The sequence below is a fragment of the Crocuta crocuta genome, unplaced genomic scaffold (assembly GCF_008692635.1).
Source record: "Crocuta crocuta isolate KB4526 unplaced genomic scaffold, BGI_CrCroc_1.0 scaffold734, whole genome shotgun sequence".
Taxonomy (NCBI): domain Eukaryota; kingdom Metazoa; phylum Chordata; class Mammalia; order Carnivora; family Hyaenidae; genus Crocuta; species Crocuta crocuta.
Window position 1 is genome coordinate 220198 of NW_027531987.1, and position 18183 is coordinate 238380.

The 18183-nt window shown below is 41.3% G+C and overlaps 1 protein-coding gene across 2 annotated transcripts in view; it reads right to left on the reverse strand.

The window, feature by feature from the left end:
- Positions 1 to 18183, reverse strand: part of FAT1 (FAT atypical cadherin 1) — a 125969-nt gene that overhangs the window by 26507 nt on the left and 81279 nt on the right. For both annotated transcript variants that reach the window (XM_077775054.1, XM_077775055.1), the window contains exons 7-11: positions 16193 to 16332; positions 11010 to 11285; positions 10670 to 10880; positions 1228 to 5295; positions 287 to 483 (exon numbers count right to left, since the gene is read on the reverse strand). In XM_077775054.1, coding sequence (XP_077631180.1) covers positions 287 to 483; positions 1228 to 5295; positions 10670 to 10880; positions 11010 to 11285; positions 16193 to 16332 — 4892 coding nt within the window. The remainder of the gene's footprint in view (positions 1 to 286; positions 484 to 1227; positions 5296 to 10669; positions 10881 to 11009; positions 11286 to 16192; positions 16333 to 18183) is intronic.

Below are 18183 nucleotides of genomic sequence, written 5' to 3' on the forward strand. Positions count from 1 at the left end.
GAGGGGAATGAAACCTTCACAAAGTTTTAGAGTTAAACACGACTGCAACCTTGCCCGTCATTTACAGCATCTGTGACTGAGAGGTTTAAGCTACTGGGCATTCCCCGACATAGTTCTGCAGCTAATCCAACTCTTGCCCCGCTGCACACTCACGCCTCCCTGCTTAAATGCTCACGGGCCTGAGTACGAAATGCACCTGAATTACACGCAGCGCCACAGGAGAGTCTGCCTGAAAGGGTTCAGAAAGAAATCCCAATTTGTAATACATAAAGAAAGAACTGCCTACCTTTTCACAGACTGGACTGTTGTCATTTGCATCAAGAACTTTCACTTCAACTATGGCTTTTGAGGAGAAGGTCCCATCTGTGGCTGTGATAGTCAGAAGATAATTGTCCCTTTTTTCCCTGTCCAGAGGCTTCTTCACAAAGACCTTCCATTCATTCTGTATATTTTCAATAGCAAACTGTCCCAAAGGATCTCCTCCTATGAAATCAAAGGAGGAAGAGGACAAATTGATTGAAATAACATCTAAGTGACAGAAGAAATAAATACATAGTGTTATGGTTTAAAATTAAGAGTTTTTAAAAAAATTACTGGGGTGCCTGGGTGGCTCAGTCAGTTAAGCTTCCGATGTTGGCTCAGGTCATGATCTCACAGTTCATGGGTTCGAGCCCCGCATCAGGCTCTGTGCTGATAGCCAGCTCAGAGCCTGGAGCCTGTTTCAGATTCTGTGTTTCCCTCTCTCTCTGACCCTCCCCTGCTCACTCTGTCTCTCTGTCTCTCTCTTTCAGAAATAAATAAAACATTAAAAAAAAAAAAAGATAGATCACTTGGGTGGCTCAGTCAGTTAAGCTTCCGATGTTGGCTCAGGTCATGATCTCACAGTTCATGGGTTCGAGCCCCGCATCAGGCTCTGTGCTGATAGCCAGCTCAGAGCCTGGAGCCTGTTTCAGATTCTGTGTCTCCCTCTGTTTCTGCCCCTCCCCTGCTTGTGTGCTCTCTCAAAAATAAACAAAAAAAAACCCAAACAAACAAAAAAAAGAAACCATCTAATGACACAACTGTCAGCCTTCTTTAATGTAGCTCAGTAGATGTTATTTCTACTTTAGACTTACTTAACTAAGACCATCCCTTTAACTCCCGATTTCCCTAAAATACTATGTTTCAAAATTTATACCTCTAATATAATTTACTTTTAACTGAAACCATTTTGTTTAAATGTTTTACCTGTTATGTAATATGTAACTTGTCTGTTAATTTCTTCAGAATCAGCATCCGTGGTACTTAAGATGGCAGTGACACCACCTGGTGGGTCATCTTCACTCACGGTCCCTTTGTAAATCTCTGCCGTGAATCGTGGGGGGCTGTCATTGACATCAGTGACAGTAACATCCACAATGGCTGTGGAGGACAGCTGAACCTTTTCGCCATGATCGGATGCAACCACTTTAATCTGGTAATTGGCTCTCTCTTCATGGTCAAGTTCCTTGAGGGTTGTAATCCAGCCTGTCTCCATGTTAATGGCAAAAGATTCGATGACTTCTACACTTTGTGACGGATCTAGACTGTACATGACTTGGCCATTGGTTCCTGAATCTAGATCAGATGCCCTGACTTGGATGACTCTACTTCCCCCTGGCAGATTTTCAACAATAAAAGCCTCGTATGGGTTAGACTCTAAGACAGGGCTGTTGTCATTTGCATCTTTCACTTGGATACTAACATCTACAGAAGCCACCACTTCGTGGTCATCATGAGTGCACCTGGCAAGTATGGAAAACTGGTACCACTTAGTTGTCTCGTGATCAAGACTCTTTTCAAGTTTCAGTCTGCCGCTCTGTCTGTCAATCACAAAGAACTCATCCCTATTACTTTCAGGGGTATTCCCTTTGATTAGGCTGTAAAGAATGGTCCCACTATGTTCTGCTCGGATGAGGTCTATCTCTGTTCCAATAGGCATGTCTTCTGAAACCGTATAGGTATAAAACGGTTCTGAAAATTTTGGAAGTTGTATTTCTGGTGGAAGTATTTTAACATAGACAGGAACAACAGATTCTCTTGATGGAGACCCACTATCCACAGCTCTCACAAAGAAAGTAAAGAACTCATTTTCTAAGCCAATCAAGCTTTCTTTTGTAGTAATAATGCCAGACAGTTTGTTAATTTCCAAATTCTCCTGGACACTTTCAGAATCTGCTTCGATGGCATAGGTGACATCAGCATTAGATCCTTCATCAGCATCACTTGCCAAAACTTTAATGACAGACGTCCCTTTGGGAGCATTGGATCCGATGTCCACTTCATACCTGGTTGCTCGAAACTGGGGTGCATTATCATTGTCATCTGTAAGGATGACATTAATGGTGCAGAAAGCAACTTTCCCTCCGGCATCCTTAGCCATTAAACGAACTGCGATTACTTTCTCCGCTGGAGTTTCTCGATCAAGTTTCTCCAAAGTAAATATCTGTCCTCTCTCATTTGTGTAAAATCTGTCCTTGGCAAAGTCATTTACGATATGGTAAGTGATGTGACCGTAAATACCAGAATCCCCATCAACTGCTTTGACCTCGATCACCAGGGTGTGTAAGGGAGCATTTTCAGCTAACTCTACTTCATATTCGCTCTGAAGAAAAACAGGGCTGTGCAGATTGCCTCCAATTACAGTTATGTGAACCTGAGCTGAACTCCTAAAAACTCCATCAGAAACAGAAATGTTCAGACTGTAAAATGGCTTCAACGTGTGCCGGCGCACGTTTGAGAGCGTGATGATCCCCGTTTCGCTGTCAATGACAAAATTCTTATGATCATTGCCAGACAGAATGGAATAGTCCAACCTGTCTACGTCTGAGCTGTCTGCATCATATGCTTTCACACAGGTCACGAAATGCCCATGCATGGCATGCTCACTGATTTTGGCTTCATAAATCTGTTGGTCAAACAGTGGTGGATTGTCATTGAGGTCTGTGACATCCACTGTCACAACCACATCACTGCTCAGGGGGGGCATGCCACCGTCCACAGCCCTTACAAAAATCTTGTGCTGCTGGAACTGCTCGTAATCCAAAGCTCGGACGAGCGAAATGAGGCCGGTGCTGCTGTCTATGTTAAAATGATCATGACTCTTGCTATGGTTCCCAAACATATGGTATGAAATTCCTCTATTTGGTTCTGAATCAGAATCTGTCGCTCTAACTTGAACGACAGACATGCCGATCACAGCTGCCTCAGAAAGGGTTGCGGCGTAAGACTGCTGAGCAAACACTGGAGGGTTATCATTGATGTCTTCCACTATAATGTCCACAAATACTTCAGCATGAGCACCGGTCAAGGAGTCAGTTGCTCGTATGCTCAGTTTATATGCCGGGTGGGACTCGAAGTCCAGAGGGGCTATGACACTTATAACTCCAGTGTTGAAGTTAACAGTAAACTGACTGAAAGGATCTCCATCCGTGATGCTGTAGAACACTTTCAACCCTTCTGGACTGTTGGCTTGTACGTGGACAACGGGACTGTGCATCTGGATATTCTCTGGGACCTCTGCACTGTAGAAAGGTTTCTCAAACACAGGCATGGCTTTATTCATAACAGTGATCGGGACTATCACTTCAGCTGAAAAAGCTGGGTCTCCTCCATCTTTTGCAACCACTGTGACGAGATATTCTTTATTTAAGGTGTCAGGTTCAAACTGCTTTTTCAGTGAAATTTCACCTGAGGATCCAATTTGGAAATGCTCGTGGTGCTCTTTAAGGAAGTAATGCACTTCTCCATTTCTGCCACTGTCTCTGTCTACGGCGGTAACGTACCGAATAACGTGGCCCACCATGGTATCCACTTTAACAACAGCATAGTAAGGAAGGTTGACAAACACTGGTGCATTGTCATTTTGGTCTTCTACGTTGACCTTGACAATGACATGGGCCACTGCCGAAGGCTTATGTTCTCGGGTCACTTCTACTACCACATCAAATGCCTCCTGCTGTTCACGATCGAATGGTATGCCAGTGGTTGACAGAACTCCTGACGTCCGGCTTATTTTAAATCTGCGATCTGGGTTGATGATATGATAAAACAAAGGCTCATTGATTGGGTTCCCAATGGCAGTAATGACGGCTAATGTCCTGGCCTCAGTGGAATTCTCTTTCACTACTGCAGAGTAGAGATCTTGGGTAAACTTCAGTTGACTTTCTTTGCTTTCTTTCACATTAATTCTTACAGAGGTAAAGCTTACGAATCTTCCATCAGACGCTCTAATGGTTAACTCATAGCGGCTTCTTAACTGAGTTGTGTTCTGTACTGTTATAGTACCAGTCTTGTAGTCCATGAAAAACTTCTCCCCAATGTTGCCTTCGGTGATAGAGTACATTAACTGTGAGAATGCACCTGAATCAGCATCTGTAGCATTGACTGTGATGACTTTTACTCCTTTGTATGTTGGCAATAAAAGAGAGGCTTCATATAATGATTTGGAGAACACAGGGGGGCAGTCGTTAATGTCAATTACACGTATAGTCACATTAGCTGCATACTCAGCAAATAAACGTGGTGTCCCCATGTCATGCACTTGTACAGTAAAGTGAAAAGTACTTGTTTCCTCATAGTCCAAACTTAGTACCGTGTGAATAGCACCAGTGCTAGAGTCAATAGCAAAATATTTATGTATAGACGGTTCAACAATGTGATAGACAAGCAAAGCATTTGATTCTTTGTCAGCATCAGTTGCTCGAATCACTAATGGGACATTTTTGTCTGTTAGGACCACACTGTTAATTGAAGCGGATTCGCTGACGAGTCCTGTGTATTCTGCTTGCGTAAAGACTGGCAAGTTGTCATTCTCATCCTGTAGATGCACTAGAACAGTTGTATTAGTAGACAAACCGGCCATGTTAGTTCCTTGTATTATCAATGTGTAAATGGGCAGAGTTTCAAAATCCAGGGCTTTCTGAGTGATGATACTTCCAGAATGTGGATTAATATCAAAAGCATCAGCTACATTTCCATCTTTTATTTCATACACCACTGATGACTGACTATGAGCCGTAACCATTCCGACAAAGCTCCCAATGCCAACAGTTTCGCTGATTTCAACAGAATACTCTTTTGATGTAAACTTAGGAGAGGCATTGTCAGCAATTGTGACAAAGATATGCACAGAAGTTATTTCACTCATTGGTGGGTTGCCTTTATCTGTAGCTTTTACCATTAAGTCATATTCCACTTGGCTATTTCGATCTAATTCTTTAGCAGTTTTTATTGAGCCCAAGATGGGATCGATGGTAAAAGAATTTCCAATGTTTCCTAGGAGGAGGAAAAATGCATGTTAGAGAAAAATGCAAGGACCAATACAAGTAATAGTTGGAGATATAGATACAAAGAGATCTTTAAAAGTGATTATTCTGAAATTATACAGAAATTCAGGGGTCATCAACATTTGAATGGAACTCATTTCATTTTTATCCACCTAAAATGAGGCAGACTTTTCAGAGTTTTGTCCATTAAGTTATAAAAAGCAAAAAAGAGAAGAAATATTACTCTAGGTAAAGCCAAAACTCACTATCACCTGAACCAGGGATGTGTTGTGGAAAGTATGGTTACCCTTTTGTAAGACAGTTTATAATTTTCCAGTGGTCCCTCAAAAATCCTTTGAACATACTTCTTTGTTCAGCATTTATCACTGGCAAGTTCTCAAGATTCTTACTCAGTATGAAAGGGAAGACTTCAATTCACTAAGAAAATTTAACAAGGTGCAAGAGAGTTGTCCCTTATTTTAAATATTCAGGGAAGTGCTGAATGAGCTTGTGTATTATCTGCCTTACTATGTTGCTTTTGACGATTTTAGTAATATTTCCTTCTTAATCTTTTTCAGATCCATCTACCCTCTAGATCAGTGGTTCTCAATTGGGGGCAATCCTGTCTAGATGGACATTCAATAGTGTCTAGACACATTTTTGGTTATCATTATCTGGAGGGGGAGCATGCTAGTAACTCTCATTGGATGGAGATCTAGGATGCTGGTGAACATCCTACGATGCACAGGAAGGCCCCCACAACAAAGGATTTTTTATTCCCAACTGTCAACAGTGCTGAGACATATTACTCTAGAACAGACTGTTTTACTTTTTCTCTTTGGAGCTTTCCCAGCTATACTGTATGTGTCTTCTGCTGCAAATGCTACTCCATAGTAGTCCAGGTTTTGTATCATCAATTCAAATATTTCTGAAGACACCAGCAGTTTTCTGAAGTCCAGCAGTTTACCATCCCTTGGATAGATTAAGGCAGTGCGAGGGTCCTCAGATTTGATCCACCTATGCACACTCTGTCTCTGTTCTGTTTCATATCCACGAGTCCAGAATCCATTACCCTACTCACAGAATGGAGTTTATTTTCCCCAAATGAACTATTCTACGTCCCCAAAACAAAGCTGACTTGCCACTTAACTGTTTTTTTTTTCAAGTTCTGTTTTCCTCTAGGTTTGCAACTGTGTGTGGCACTTCATAGGCCAAAATTACTTAGTGTGATTTGCAAACCGGGGGATTAACCAAGCAAGCATTCCTTTCTCCACATCATTACTAGTAAGCACTTCCCCTACAGCCTTCATTTCCTTCCTTTAATACATTTCCCCAAAATCCATAATATAATTTTTTCTGAGGCCAGACCTGGTCTGGTTTTCATTAAGCCTACCCGGCTCTATGACTCGGCCCCATGGCCATGTGCCATGGTCTACAAGAGGGCAGAGGCCGCGCTTTCTCCAGGCCCCAAAGTCCTGAGCTGAACCCTCACCCACGAAGGGGCGAGCCACGCGGCCTCTGCCACACCTCGCAGACACTAACCCTGCCTGTCCACATGTTGAGTCAACAATTCCAGATTCTCTCATTGTGGTTTGGTCAGTCACCAGAACTCTAGGGACCTTTCTCATCCTAGCTGGGTGCCACCCCAGCTTTCCAAAACTGACTTGTTTGCCTGGACTAATAGGGAGACTGAGAAAACCTGTGGACAATGGTCTTCATCCCCACCCTTTGGGGTCCTCCTACTGTACGCAGCCGACCTACCGTATATTGTGTTCAATCATCTCTTCTGCAATCCTCTGATTTTGTGTAGTGAAATCCTAAAGCTTCAAATATTCAAGGTCCTACATGGAGGAATGAATAGATTTCCTCTGCAGTGAAGCACACTGGTGGTGTGAGAACACATTACTTTCCACACGACGCGCTCCCTGCCCTCCAGCCACGTTGGCTCTTCACTCCTCATCCCAGCGAGAACACTCCCATCTCAGGATGACTCTATTTTGTGGGTTCTCTCTAGAACAGTCTTCTCCAGCTACTGTCATTGCTTGCTTCATCCATCCATCCATCCATCCATCCATCCATCCATCCATCCATCCATCCAGGTTTTACCCAAACGCCCCTCTGCTAAGAGAATGTGGTGAAGCTTTCTTTCCTTTACCTCCCTAATCAGAATGGCTGTTTTATCCTCATATCCTGTTTTTTCTTTATAGCACTTACTGCAACCTTCTTATTAAGTTCGCCCACTAGAAGGTAAGCCCCATTTAAGCATGGCTTGTTTTATTCATTCTTTTATCACCTGTGCCTAGAAAAGTGCCTGACACATAGGAGACACAGCCTATGTCCTTTGTAAATATTTGCTGAATGACACAACTTCTATGTGTTCATGGAAAATTAAATACCAAATGGGTGGACCAGAAGCCTGAAAAACATTAATACATTCATTAAAGCACTATATACTTTTATTTGGCTTTGTTTTTCTGCATTTTACTTCTATCACTACCAACAACCACGTTAGATTAAGCACTACATTTAAAAGTACGTATTGACAAAAGAAACACGTACTAAATGGAAATTTCTGATGAACAATTTTTATTAAAATATAAAACTCAGAAACATTATTACCTGAAGTATCCAAAGAAGAAGGTTAAACAGGAGCCCAGCTAGCCAGTTAACAGGGGGATTCCACACACATATGTAATATGGCAGGAATCTCAGAGTGGCAGATGAGAAAGCAACATATTTATGTGGAGAAACACTAAGGGCAGCTGAGTGGCTTAAATATGGCCCTGTCTGATCCACTAACAGGTACATTCATCAACTACTAAAATACACATAAGTTATTTGTCAAGAAATTAACAGGGCAGTGGTAGAACTCTTTACTAGGCTGGGGGCTTAGTCATTCATGTTAGCTGGATATATTGGTGATTTCCATGTAGTTCTAGATTGTTCTATTTGAACTAGGCAGTTACCCGGACAAACGTGAATTTGTGCCCATTAGCTGTGACTATATTACACACATACACCCCCAAAAGACATGTCAGAGAGCTCTGCACAGAAATTTATTTTTTCCCATGGTACACATGCCACAGACACCCAGTAAAGTGCTGACGGCCCGACAGGATGGCAGCCTCAAGTGTGAAACAAAGTTGTAATCGCAATTCTATTTAACCTAAGTTTGAGGAAGACAATCATTTCTCATCAATAAGGATATCTACTGAGTGTCTTCTATTTCCAGGCAATATGACAGTTTTGAAGTTATAATAATCTACTTTAAAAAAAGAAAGGAACCCCCCCCACACACACAGTCCAGATTATGGGGCTGATGTGTCTCTGAACATGCACGTCAGTTGTTACTGAAAATATCCTTTAATTAATTCCTTCTTCCCTGAAGACTCCTATTCAGACCAAACCTTTTGCTCAATAAATTGCTGCTAAGTAAATGTGCAGAGTTACAGCCTGAATTTATAACTAGTTTTCTGAACTTTATTAAATGTAACCTGACAAATGAAAGGCAGGTGAATAGGAGTAACATAAATGAAAGGTGTTAGGACCACTTTTCATTTCCTCCTATTCCAACAGATTCATACACACACATTCTTCTGCATTTTAACGGTAGCTGTTGCCTACAAAGCAATCTTTCAGCACACTTTTTATATTACCAAGTCGATAAAAATTATCTTCTAAAAAGTCCAAATTCTACACTGAAATAGGCCCTTGGTATGATCATTCTCTGAGTGGAGACACAGTTCCATTCTTGGAATACCAAATGACTAATCCCATCAGTCATCACAAGCATTTAAAGAATGCACGTGCCTGTAGTCAGGCACCAAGAATCACATTTTAACCACCCAGTTGTTGAAAATTATGTGAAAGCTAAGGGGAAAGTTGAAGATTTTCTCCTACACAAACCCAGGCGGATTGTCTATGAGAAAATTACTTTACTGAAGTGAGCAGGCATGCACAAACGGAATGCACTGTTTTCTTAACAGTGAAATTTCTGACCCAGTGGAAAAACCATCTTTGTTCAAGGCACTCACTACATTTTAACCTTGAACTACGGCAGCATGTAAGATTTTGTATGTAATGGACTGAATTTGGTTGTTTTGAGGGAAACAAATGATACTTCAAATATACTCAGAAATAAAAAGTTTAACCACATAAAACACATTAAAAAAAAAAAATTATTCTCCATGTACGCAGCTTGATTATATGACCTATAGTTAATTTATACCTCTACAGCAATTCTAATGTCTAGGAAAGGCACAATTTCTAAATATGCAGAGGAATGGACTTGCAAAAAAAAAAAAAAAATCAAGTGGATGATCTCTCAATGCTCTGAAATTGTTATAAAGACCGAAGAATGAGAGAGAGACAATATTCTTTGTACTAACAATGACCTTGAAAAACATGGAAAAAATGGAAGCTGCCTTCTTGATACTTCCATCACTTGCTCACTATATCTGGCCTAAGCAGGACAAGTCCCTAATAAGCAAGATGAATTCTGACTGCACAAACCATACACCTTAAAGCCAATCCCTATGTCCATGAGGGGCTTCCCTGTGGCATGAACATACATTTGTGGAGCAGGGACAGCCGCTACCTACCAAGTTCCTAGCATGGCACCTGACATATAAAATATGCCTCATGAGTCCGTGGAATGAATAAATGAAAGACTCAATAGCATCATAAAAGAGAACAGAGAACAAAAGATTTCACTTTGGAACAACAATTTCTGAGAATCCTCCCTGTCACCACCAGCAAGACCCTAGATCTCTTGCCCTGTGATACGTAGAAGAGACGATCCAGGTGGCCTTCCTTGCCTGATTCCAGCAGGCCCCTTGGGCTTTTCAACATTTCCAGTCCAAATCTCAACCCTGGGCCCTTCTGCAACAACCCAATTCCATGAATGAAACTCACCTGAAAAGGTGCAGGATGGGGCAGAAAAACTCAACCTGGAAGGGGTAAGCAGACGCAGTGCGCCCAGCACTCTGTCATGCATTGTCCTGCTCCGCCCGAGAGAAAATACTCCCTGGCTAAAAGTTAAATGACTAAGGCCAGTGGTTTCCTAACACCATTTCAGTTAACCAATATTACGGAGGAAAATGCTGTATGGTTAAAACATCGTCGAAATAAGGAATTGGACCAGTTTTCTTTACCGCAAGGCTTCTCAGAGCCTTGAATTACGCTAATAATGTAAAATTCTTTACTGGAATGTAGGAGCCTCACCTTGCTTTCTAAAGAGCCTTCTTTCTCCTGATACGTAAAATGGTAGCTCAAGATCAATTTAAGCCATTTTTTACAGTGACACACAGAAATGTTTCTACATGTGGAATTTTAGAAAAGAAACATACTTTCTAAAGTTAACGTGCTGAGGACTCCAAAATTACCTGATTCGATCGAGTACAGCACTTCAGCATTCTTCCCTTTGTCCTTGTCCAGAGCTGTAACCTGCAGCACCACTGAGCCCACAGCTGCGGATTCATAAACCCGCCCTTCATAGGAGGAACTCGTGAACCAGGGGGCGTGGTCATTTGTGTCGCTGACATTGACAACAATCCGTGCAAAGTTGCGCTTCACGGGAACATCTTGATCCCGTACCTGAAAGATCCAATACATCATCAATCCTATGGGGGAGGGGGATCCCTATGTGGGATTAAAAATCACTGTCAAATACACGAGACTGTTCAGAAACCAAACAGTGCCCAAGGAATGAGCAGAAAGCCGTACCATGACCGTAAGAACATGCTGGTGGGTGGCCTCATGATCAAGTGTTTCTGAGGTATAGAGAGCGCCTGTTGCAGGATCAAGACGAAATTTCTTGAGACTCAACGGATCAATGCTGCTCTGCAGGGTATAGATGAGCTTGTTTTTCTCATCCTTATCCACAGCACTGATCTGCAGAATTTCTGTTTCGGGCACCGTGTCTTCAGGAATAACAACTTCGTATTTTGATGTAGAAAACTGAGGACGATGGTCATTTGTATCTATTACTTTGATGAATACCTATAAGGACAAAAATGACTCCTGTTATAATATCCTTAATTATGATATTTTAATATTTATAGAATCAAGGAAAATATCAGGTGCACATTGAAAGGAAAAGGATTTAGCAAAATGAAATACAAAAGTGAGAAATAAAAGAAACCTAGAATAAAAAAAAATCTTTAAAGTTTTTCATTGTTTATTACCTGTATAATAAAGCAAGATAATGGAGACCTTTCTAAATTCTTGAAAGTGACTTTGGAGGGCATATGTAACACCTTTCACATGCTTCTTTCTGAGTGTACACTTAACTTCTCTTAGGTCATCACAGAAAGAGATTTCTAGGGCAGTCATGGAAGGGTAACAGAGAATTTACTTGAACAGGGTTTACAGAAAACTAATTTCCTGTATCAGATTTGAATCCGCAACCACCAAGCTAGTGAGGAGAGTATGGTACTAGATGATTACTATATTTATCTATTTAAATTTTTTAGATGATTACCAGTATTTAAATTTCTTGTTCTAATCTTTGGGACTCCAAATTCCTATTGATGAATTAAAAATGTGCTTTAAGATCTCCATTACATTTTTGTGACCGTAAAACTTACATATAAACAGTAAACACATTCATTTCCTAAAAGCAATTTAAGTACAGTGGAAAGATCAACTCTCTTAAATATGTCATCACAGGGGCACCAAGGTGGCCCAGTCAGTTATATATCTGACTCTTGACTTCGGCGGCTTCAGTCATGATCTCATGGTCGTGGGATCGAGTCCGGTGCAATTTGCACTGGGCATGGAGCCTGCTTGGGATTCTCTCTCCTTCTCTCTGCCCCTCCCCCACGTATACTCTCCCACTCTCTCTCTTAATAAGTAAGCATAGAATAAAAACCTTAGAGGGTCGGAGGGGAAACCAATGTTAAAAAACATTAGTCCTAAGCTGAATTAAAAATACTTTAACAGTAAGAGGACTACTTTTCAGATTGAAAAGATGTGTGTGGATAAGGCACAGGGCACATCACCACCGACTGTAAATAAGACGGTTATTTACTAGTTATGAACAAGAAACCTGAGCTGCATTAGCCTGTTTAGAGTAAAGAGGTTCGCTGGGCCCAACGGCCCAGCAGGCCCCAGTACCAGGAACGCAGAGGTTACTGTCGAGCACACGGGTGCAGACGTGTGACCTGGAGGTCTTCCCATGGAGATCACCAATGTCCTCGTAAAACACTGCAGCATCACTGATGGATCTGTAACATTAAACTTTATATACATACTAAATGCATTCACTAAACCATAGAAAGGTTTTATGCAAAAGTTATGTAAATATTGAAAACTACAGACCATTTTGAAAAGCTCAATGATGATCCAGAGGAGGTGGTTATAATTTCTCTAAGTTAAACATTATATATATTCATTTCCACTATAAACATATATTATTTTTCTAATGGAGTTAGTGTTGGGCAGAGGAAGTTTAATCTTGCTCTAAAGTCAATTAATCACAACTAAACAGGAGCAGCCAATGAAACAACCATTTGTGGTACAGCAATTCAACTGAAACACGGTCACAGGGGCCCTTACACACTCAGCACTCACCTACACATCACTGGGGGGCAAATAAATGTGTTAACAGCCCCTGCCCTGGGCAGCTTACAACTGCTGCAGGAAATGTCTTACCCATACAAAGCCACGCATTATTAAGTAAGTTAGCAAGTAACTTTTTAGGAGTCCAGAGACGGTGTGGGATGTTTGAAAGCATTTAAGGAGGAGGTAAACCTTTGTGCCGATGATCAACGTATACTTGGATGGGGGAAGGGGGTGATCCTGGTCAGACGTGAAGTTAAGAAGTAGCATCAAACATCCTAGCTCTCGGAGACGGGAGAGAAGGACATGGAACTAAGAGACGGTGAAGGAGAAGGGGCGATCCGGGATGCAGAGCCTTGAGAACAAAAGTTCCTATATGCTTTCAACTATTTGATCAGAGGAAACTCCTCTTTACCTCCTCTTCTCAACTGGCAGACCATTCTGGTACTGGGCAGTGTAAGATGAATCACAGGGACGGAGAATGGGAACGGAGAGGTGCCTCAGGTGTCAAGTGGGGACAGGAGTCCAAACCAGTACTGACACGCAATAGCGAGTGCTCTGTGGGAGCACACGGGCAACTGGTTCCAGGGCCTTCAAGCACAAGCACCCCGTGTGCGACCTCACTCACTCCTCAGAAGTGCCTCTGAGGACAAAGTCATGATGCCCAGTTTCCAGATGAGAAAAGAGAAACAGAGAGTTTTAGCCACTTGCTCATGGATACAGTTAAAAAATTCAAACTAAATGACCTGTGCATGATTTTGATTGATGCTTGAGGGAAACCAGAAGAAAACATGAAAGCAAAGCTGTTTCAAAGAAAGAAAAAAGCCTTATTAACTGGATTTGCTAAGTTACCTTGGGATACCAGATAAAGCAAAGTGACTTGAGTCAATACCGTCAGCATCCTAGGCAGAAAATGGCAGGACAGGAAAGCTTGGAGCAGCGCTGTTTCAAGAGGGTACTGGGGTTTACACTGTAACCCCCCCCTCAACTCTGCAGCCGATGCACCATGGCTTAACCCCAAATCTCCAAATCTCCCCCAAATCTCCGATCTGACATTGGCTACGAACCTCAATCCAACAAAACTTACCCTGTTGGTTCCGGAGTTTTACCTACAAACCTGAATCTACTGGGCTGTGTCTCCGGTACCTTATCTACCTGGTTCTGAGCTCTGTGACGCTCTTCAGGTTCACACTCACATTCCTGTCTCCCTGCCCTTTGCCCCACATGGAAATGTAAACCTAATTACTGACTGTCCCCTTTGTCCCACACTGTAACGGGTCTGGGCTCTGTAAGCACTCTCTGATATTCTGACCACCTCTCCCGTCAGCATTTCATTAGAATACCCTCAAGACCCTTTGAAAATGACTCAAAGTAAGTTACAGAAGTATAAATGAAGGACTGAAACTGAAGACATTCTGCTTCCTTTGAAAACACTAGAATCTATTTCCCGGGTGCTGTGGGATATTTTAACCAACCTGCACCACATTTCACACTAAGCTTTTAACTGTACTACCTAACACCACAATTATTTGGGGAGGGGCACACTGCTAACTACTCACTTATATAATAAGTGAAAAATGCCACAGTAAGCAGATCATCTTCATTAATGACAACGCTTGGCACAGAGAGCCATTTCCACTGCTTATTAAGTTTCTTTTGCTAGATTTCTAGCTAGTGGATTATTTGAACTGGTCCATATAAAGTTATGTTCTTTGAACCTTTCAAAATTTATCCTGTTCAATTTATTATACTTCTTGAGAGTTTTAGTCTTATGTTCAAGCTCTAAAGCCTAACTTACATAATGGGAACAGTTACCAACAAAAATGAAATTTTAATACTGTACTAAAACTTTTACATGAGAATCTCGAAATGGCCCCAAAGCATGGTACATATGTCAGTGTTAAATACACTAAAATCACAAGCATTTAGAGAAAGGAATATGATCATTTCATAACAAGCTCTAGATTATCTACTCACTTATTAATTGAAAAGACATCACAGACTCTTTTAAGTCTTCAACTAAATGACTCCACAGATGATCTGTCTCATTTCAGATTTAAAATAGTATAATCTAGGGGCGCCTGGGTGGCTCAGTCGGTTAAGCATCCGACTTTGGCTCAGGTCATGATATCGTGGTTCGTGGGTTTGAGCCCCGCATCGGACTCTGTGAAGACAGCCAGCTCATAGCCTGGAGCCTGTTTCAGATTCTGTCTCTTCCTCTCCTCTGACCCTCCCCTGCTCATGCTGTCTATCTCTCTCAGAAATAAATAAAACATTAAAATAAATAAATATATTAAATAAAATAGTAAAATCTAAATACAAAAAACTGGTCTGGTTAGGGCACCTGGGTGGCTCAGTTGGTTAAATATCCAACTTCAGCTTAGGTCATGATCTTACAGTTTGTGAGTCTGAGTTCCACATCAGGCTCTGTGCTGACAGCTCAGAGCCTGGAGTCTGCTTCAGATTCTGTGTCTCCCCCTCTCTCTTTCCCTACCTTGCTCATGCCCACTCTCTGTCAAAAGTAAACATTAAAAAAATAATAACAAAGATAGAAAACTGGAATTCAGGAGGATTTTATCTTTTAGTATTTAATTTTTTCCCTTTTCAAGGTACAGCAGATTATGAAAACCTCTGCTTCTACCATCCTAAGGGAAGCTCCAAGGGTGCAGGATCTTATTTCCTAGCATTCAGCTTCTACAACAATACTTGCCATGAACGAGTGTCTAACAAAATTCTCTAACAGTCCACAATGAGAATCAAACAGACTTTAGGCTTGACTTATAGGGTTTTTAATAATTAAATTTGAAATCCCAGTAATCTGGCTATCTCTTAATCATCAGATAGGAACAAAGATGTTACATGAATTATGACAACAATTTTCCCATTTTATACAGCCCTAGTTAAAGGAGCCGGCGGGGGGGGGCAGGTAAAAAAAAAAGTGATTTAAAACCTAATTCATCACTTTAACAAGCTTCAATGAAAATGACTCAGACAATCTGTCCTCAATAGTGATATACTTCATATTAATCCTGTTCAAAATCAGTACTGAAAATGAAATTATCAAAATTAAAAGATTTTGATAATTAAAATTGGGGCTTTTTTAAAGTCTTCTTTCAAAATTTCTAAAACTGACTATTTACATGCTAAATCTAAACTGAGATTTGCAGTTAATTTTCTCTCCCTAAACAGAGAAATCCTTGGTGTGTGTATGTGTAAACTCTAACAACACAGTAACTCAGACTGGGAGCCTCCGAGGGCAGAGTCAAGTGCTCATACAGCCCGCGGACCCCGAGTATCAGGTCATACTAATCCTTCTGCGACAAATGCACGGTCAGTCAGTCACCTACCTGTGTAAGTATAGTGGTGGTTCCGTCCGTGGCTTCCACCGTGAGGTTATAGTTTGATTTTTGTTCTGCATCAAGAGGTGTGGCAACAATGACGGTTCCGGTGCCCTTGTCCACATCAAAGTGACTGTCATAGTTGCCACCTAGGTTAAATTAGGACACACGGAAAAGTAAAAACAGGTCACAGGATGACAATCTGTCATTTATTTTGTGGCTTTCTACTTCTGAATGGCGGGGGGCAGAGGGGGAGGAACACTTCTGATACTGATCAAGGTGATTCCCAGGAGTTTTCATTTTGAAAGACAAGAAGAGAAAGGCCAATTAGAAAGACGATGCTTACTAATGCAAAGGTAAGCCCTAATTGTCAAGGAAGCTAATAACTGAGAGGAAAGCAAGGAAGCAACTCTGAAAACAGAAAAACATTGCGCATACTGCCAATGAATTACTTTCGATTTTTTCAGGGGTTCTGAACAGGTCTTTAATTTATATACCTCAGTAGCTATATGAAGCATCACTTACTAACCAAAATTGGCTATTTAATTACTCAAAAAAAAAACTGTGACACCTGGGCACTGCCCTAATAAATTAACTATTCAAAACAAATTTGACTCTGAAAAAAATAATGGCAGTTAACATCAATTAGCCCTGGCTCTTATATACTTGAGAAGAAACTTTTCCTGTTGTTGCCAAGGACGAAGCTTAACGAAGTAGAAGTTTCTGTGCTACTCACGTTATCCAAATGCATTCCCAATTATATCCCAGATAAAACTCTTTTCAAATCCATTGACTTGAAATACTTTTATCGATGAAGTGAAATGGAATGAACATAAAAGCTTAATGTCATGATGATGTTCTATTACAAATCTCACCAGAAAGCAAAACGAACCACACAAAACCCCACAATCTTCAGTTAAACCTAAAACGCAGGATGGTCTGGAGATGTAGGAGACGTCAGCACGTTTGCAACTGGAGGGGTGGGACCATGCACACACCATGAAAACAAAGGGCAATAAGACAGTCATTGGAAATAAAAAAAAAGTTCCCAAAACTGATGCTTTTATCTTAGATCTCATAATCTGGGGCAAATTATGTGATCTCAGCAGATACCTTCTGCTGTACAGTTCAGGTCACAAGTCATCTGCAAGATGTGAAACACTTCTCTAGCAAGGGTGTCTCCTGGCACAGCCAAAAAGGAACAAGCAAGCGTGGAAGGCAAGCACAGAACAAGGAAGAACAGTCAATCAAACTTGTTCCCAACGCAGTCAGTGTCACACGGAGAAGTTACACACGGCACAACTGTAGACTGCTCGTCTGGAAACATGACAGTAATTAACAGAGGGCACACAAACCACTCTGACTGTAGTTAATCATAAAATTAATTTTTTTCTTTTAAACTAAAGTAACGGCTGGGGCGCCTGGGTGGCTGAGTCGCTTAAGTGTCAGGCTCTCTTGGTTTCAGCTCAGGTCATGATCTCACAGTTCGGAAGTTCGAGCCCCGTGTCGGGCTCTGCACTGATGGTGTGGGGCCTGCTTGGGATTCTCTCCCTCTCTCTGCGGGCTCTTTCTCAGAATCAATCAATAAATTTTAAAAAAATAATAAAAATAAGGTAATGGTTTCATAGGTGTTGACGACACCAACAATTTCATACAATGACCGAAACTGGGACAACAGCTTAACTGTCTGGTGTGGAAAATGAAAGAAGTGAAGCCTTTGCCACCTGCACCCTGTGGGCCTGGGAGCCTCCACCCCATCTGCTTCAACCTGCTGGGACAGCATGTGGGTATGGAGGGCGGCGAAGGGACAGAGAGGGAAAAAGGAACATAAAGGTCCAAATGGAGATGAGTCGCAATACATACTTTTGCTATGAAGTATCTTTATAATTAATGTAATGTGAAGAAATAGAATTTAAAAAACTTAAGATGTCAAAGTTTAATGTGAATTTTTTTTTAAGTATGTTCAAATAAGGTAATATGTTTTACATCTAAACTAAATG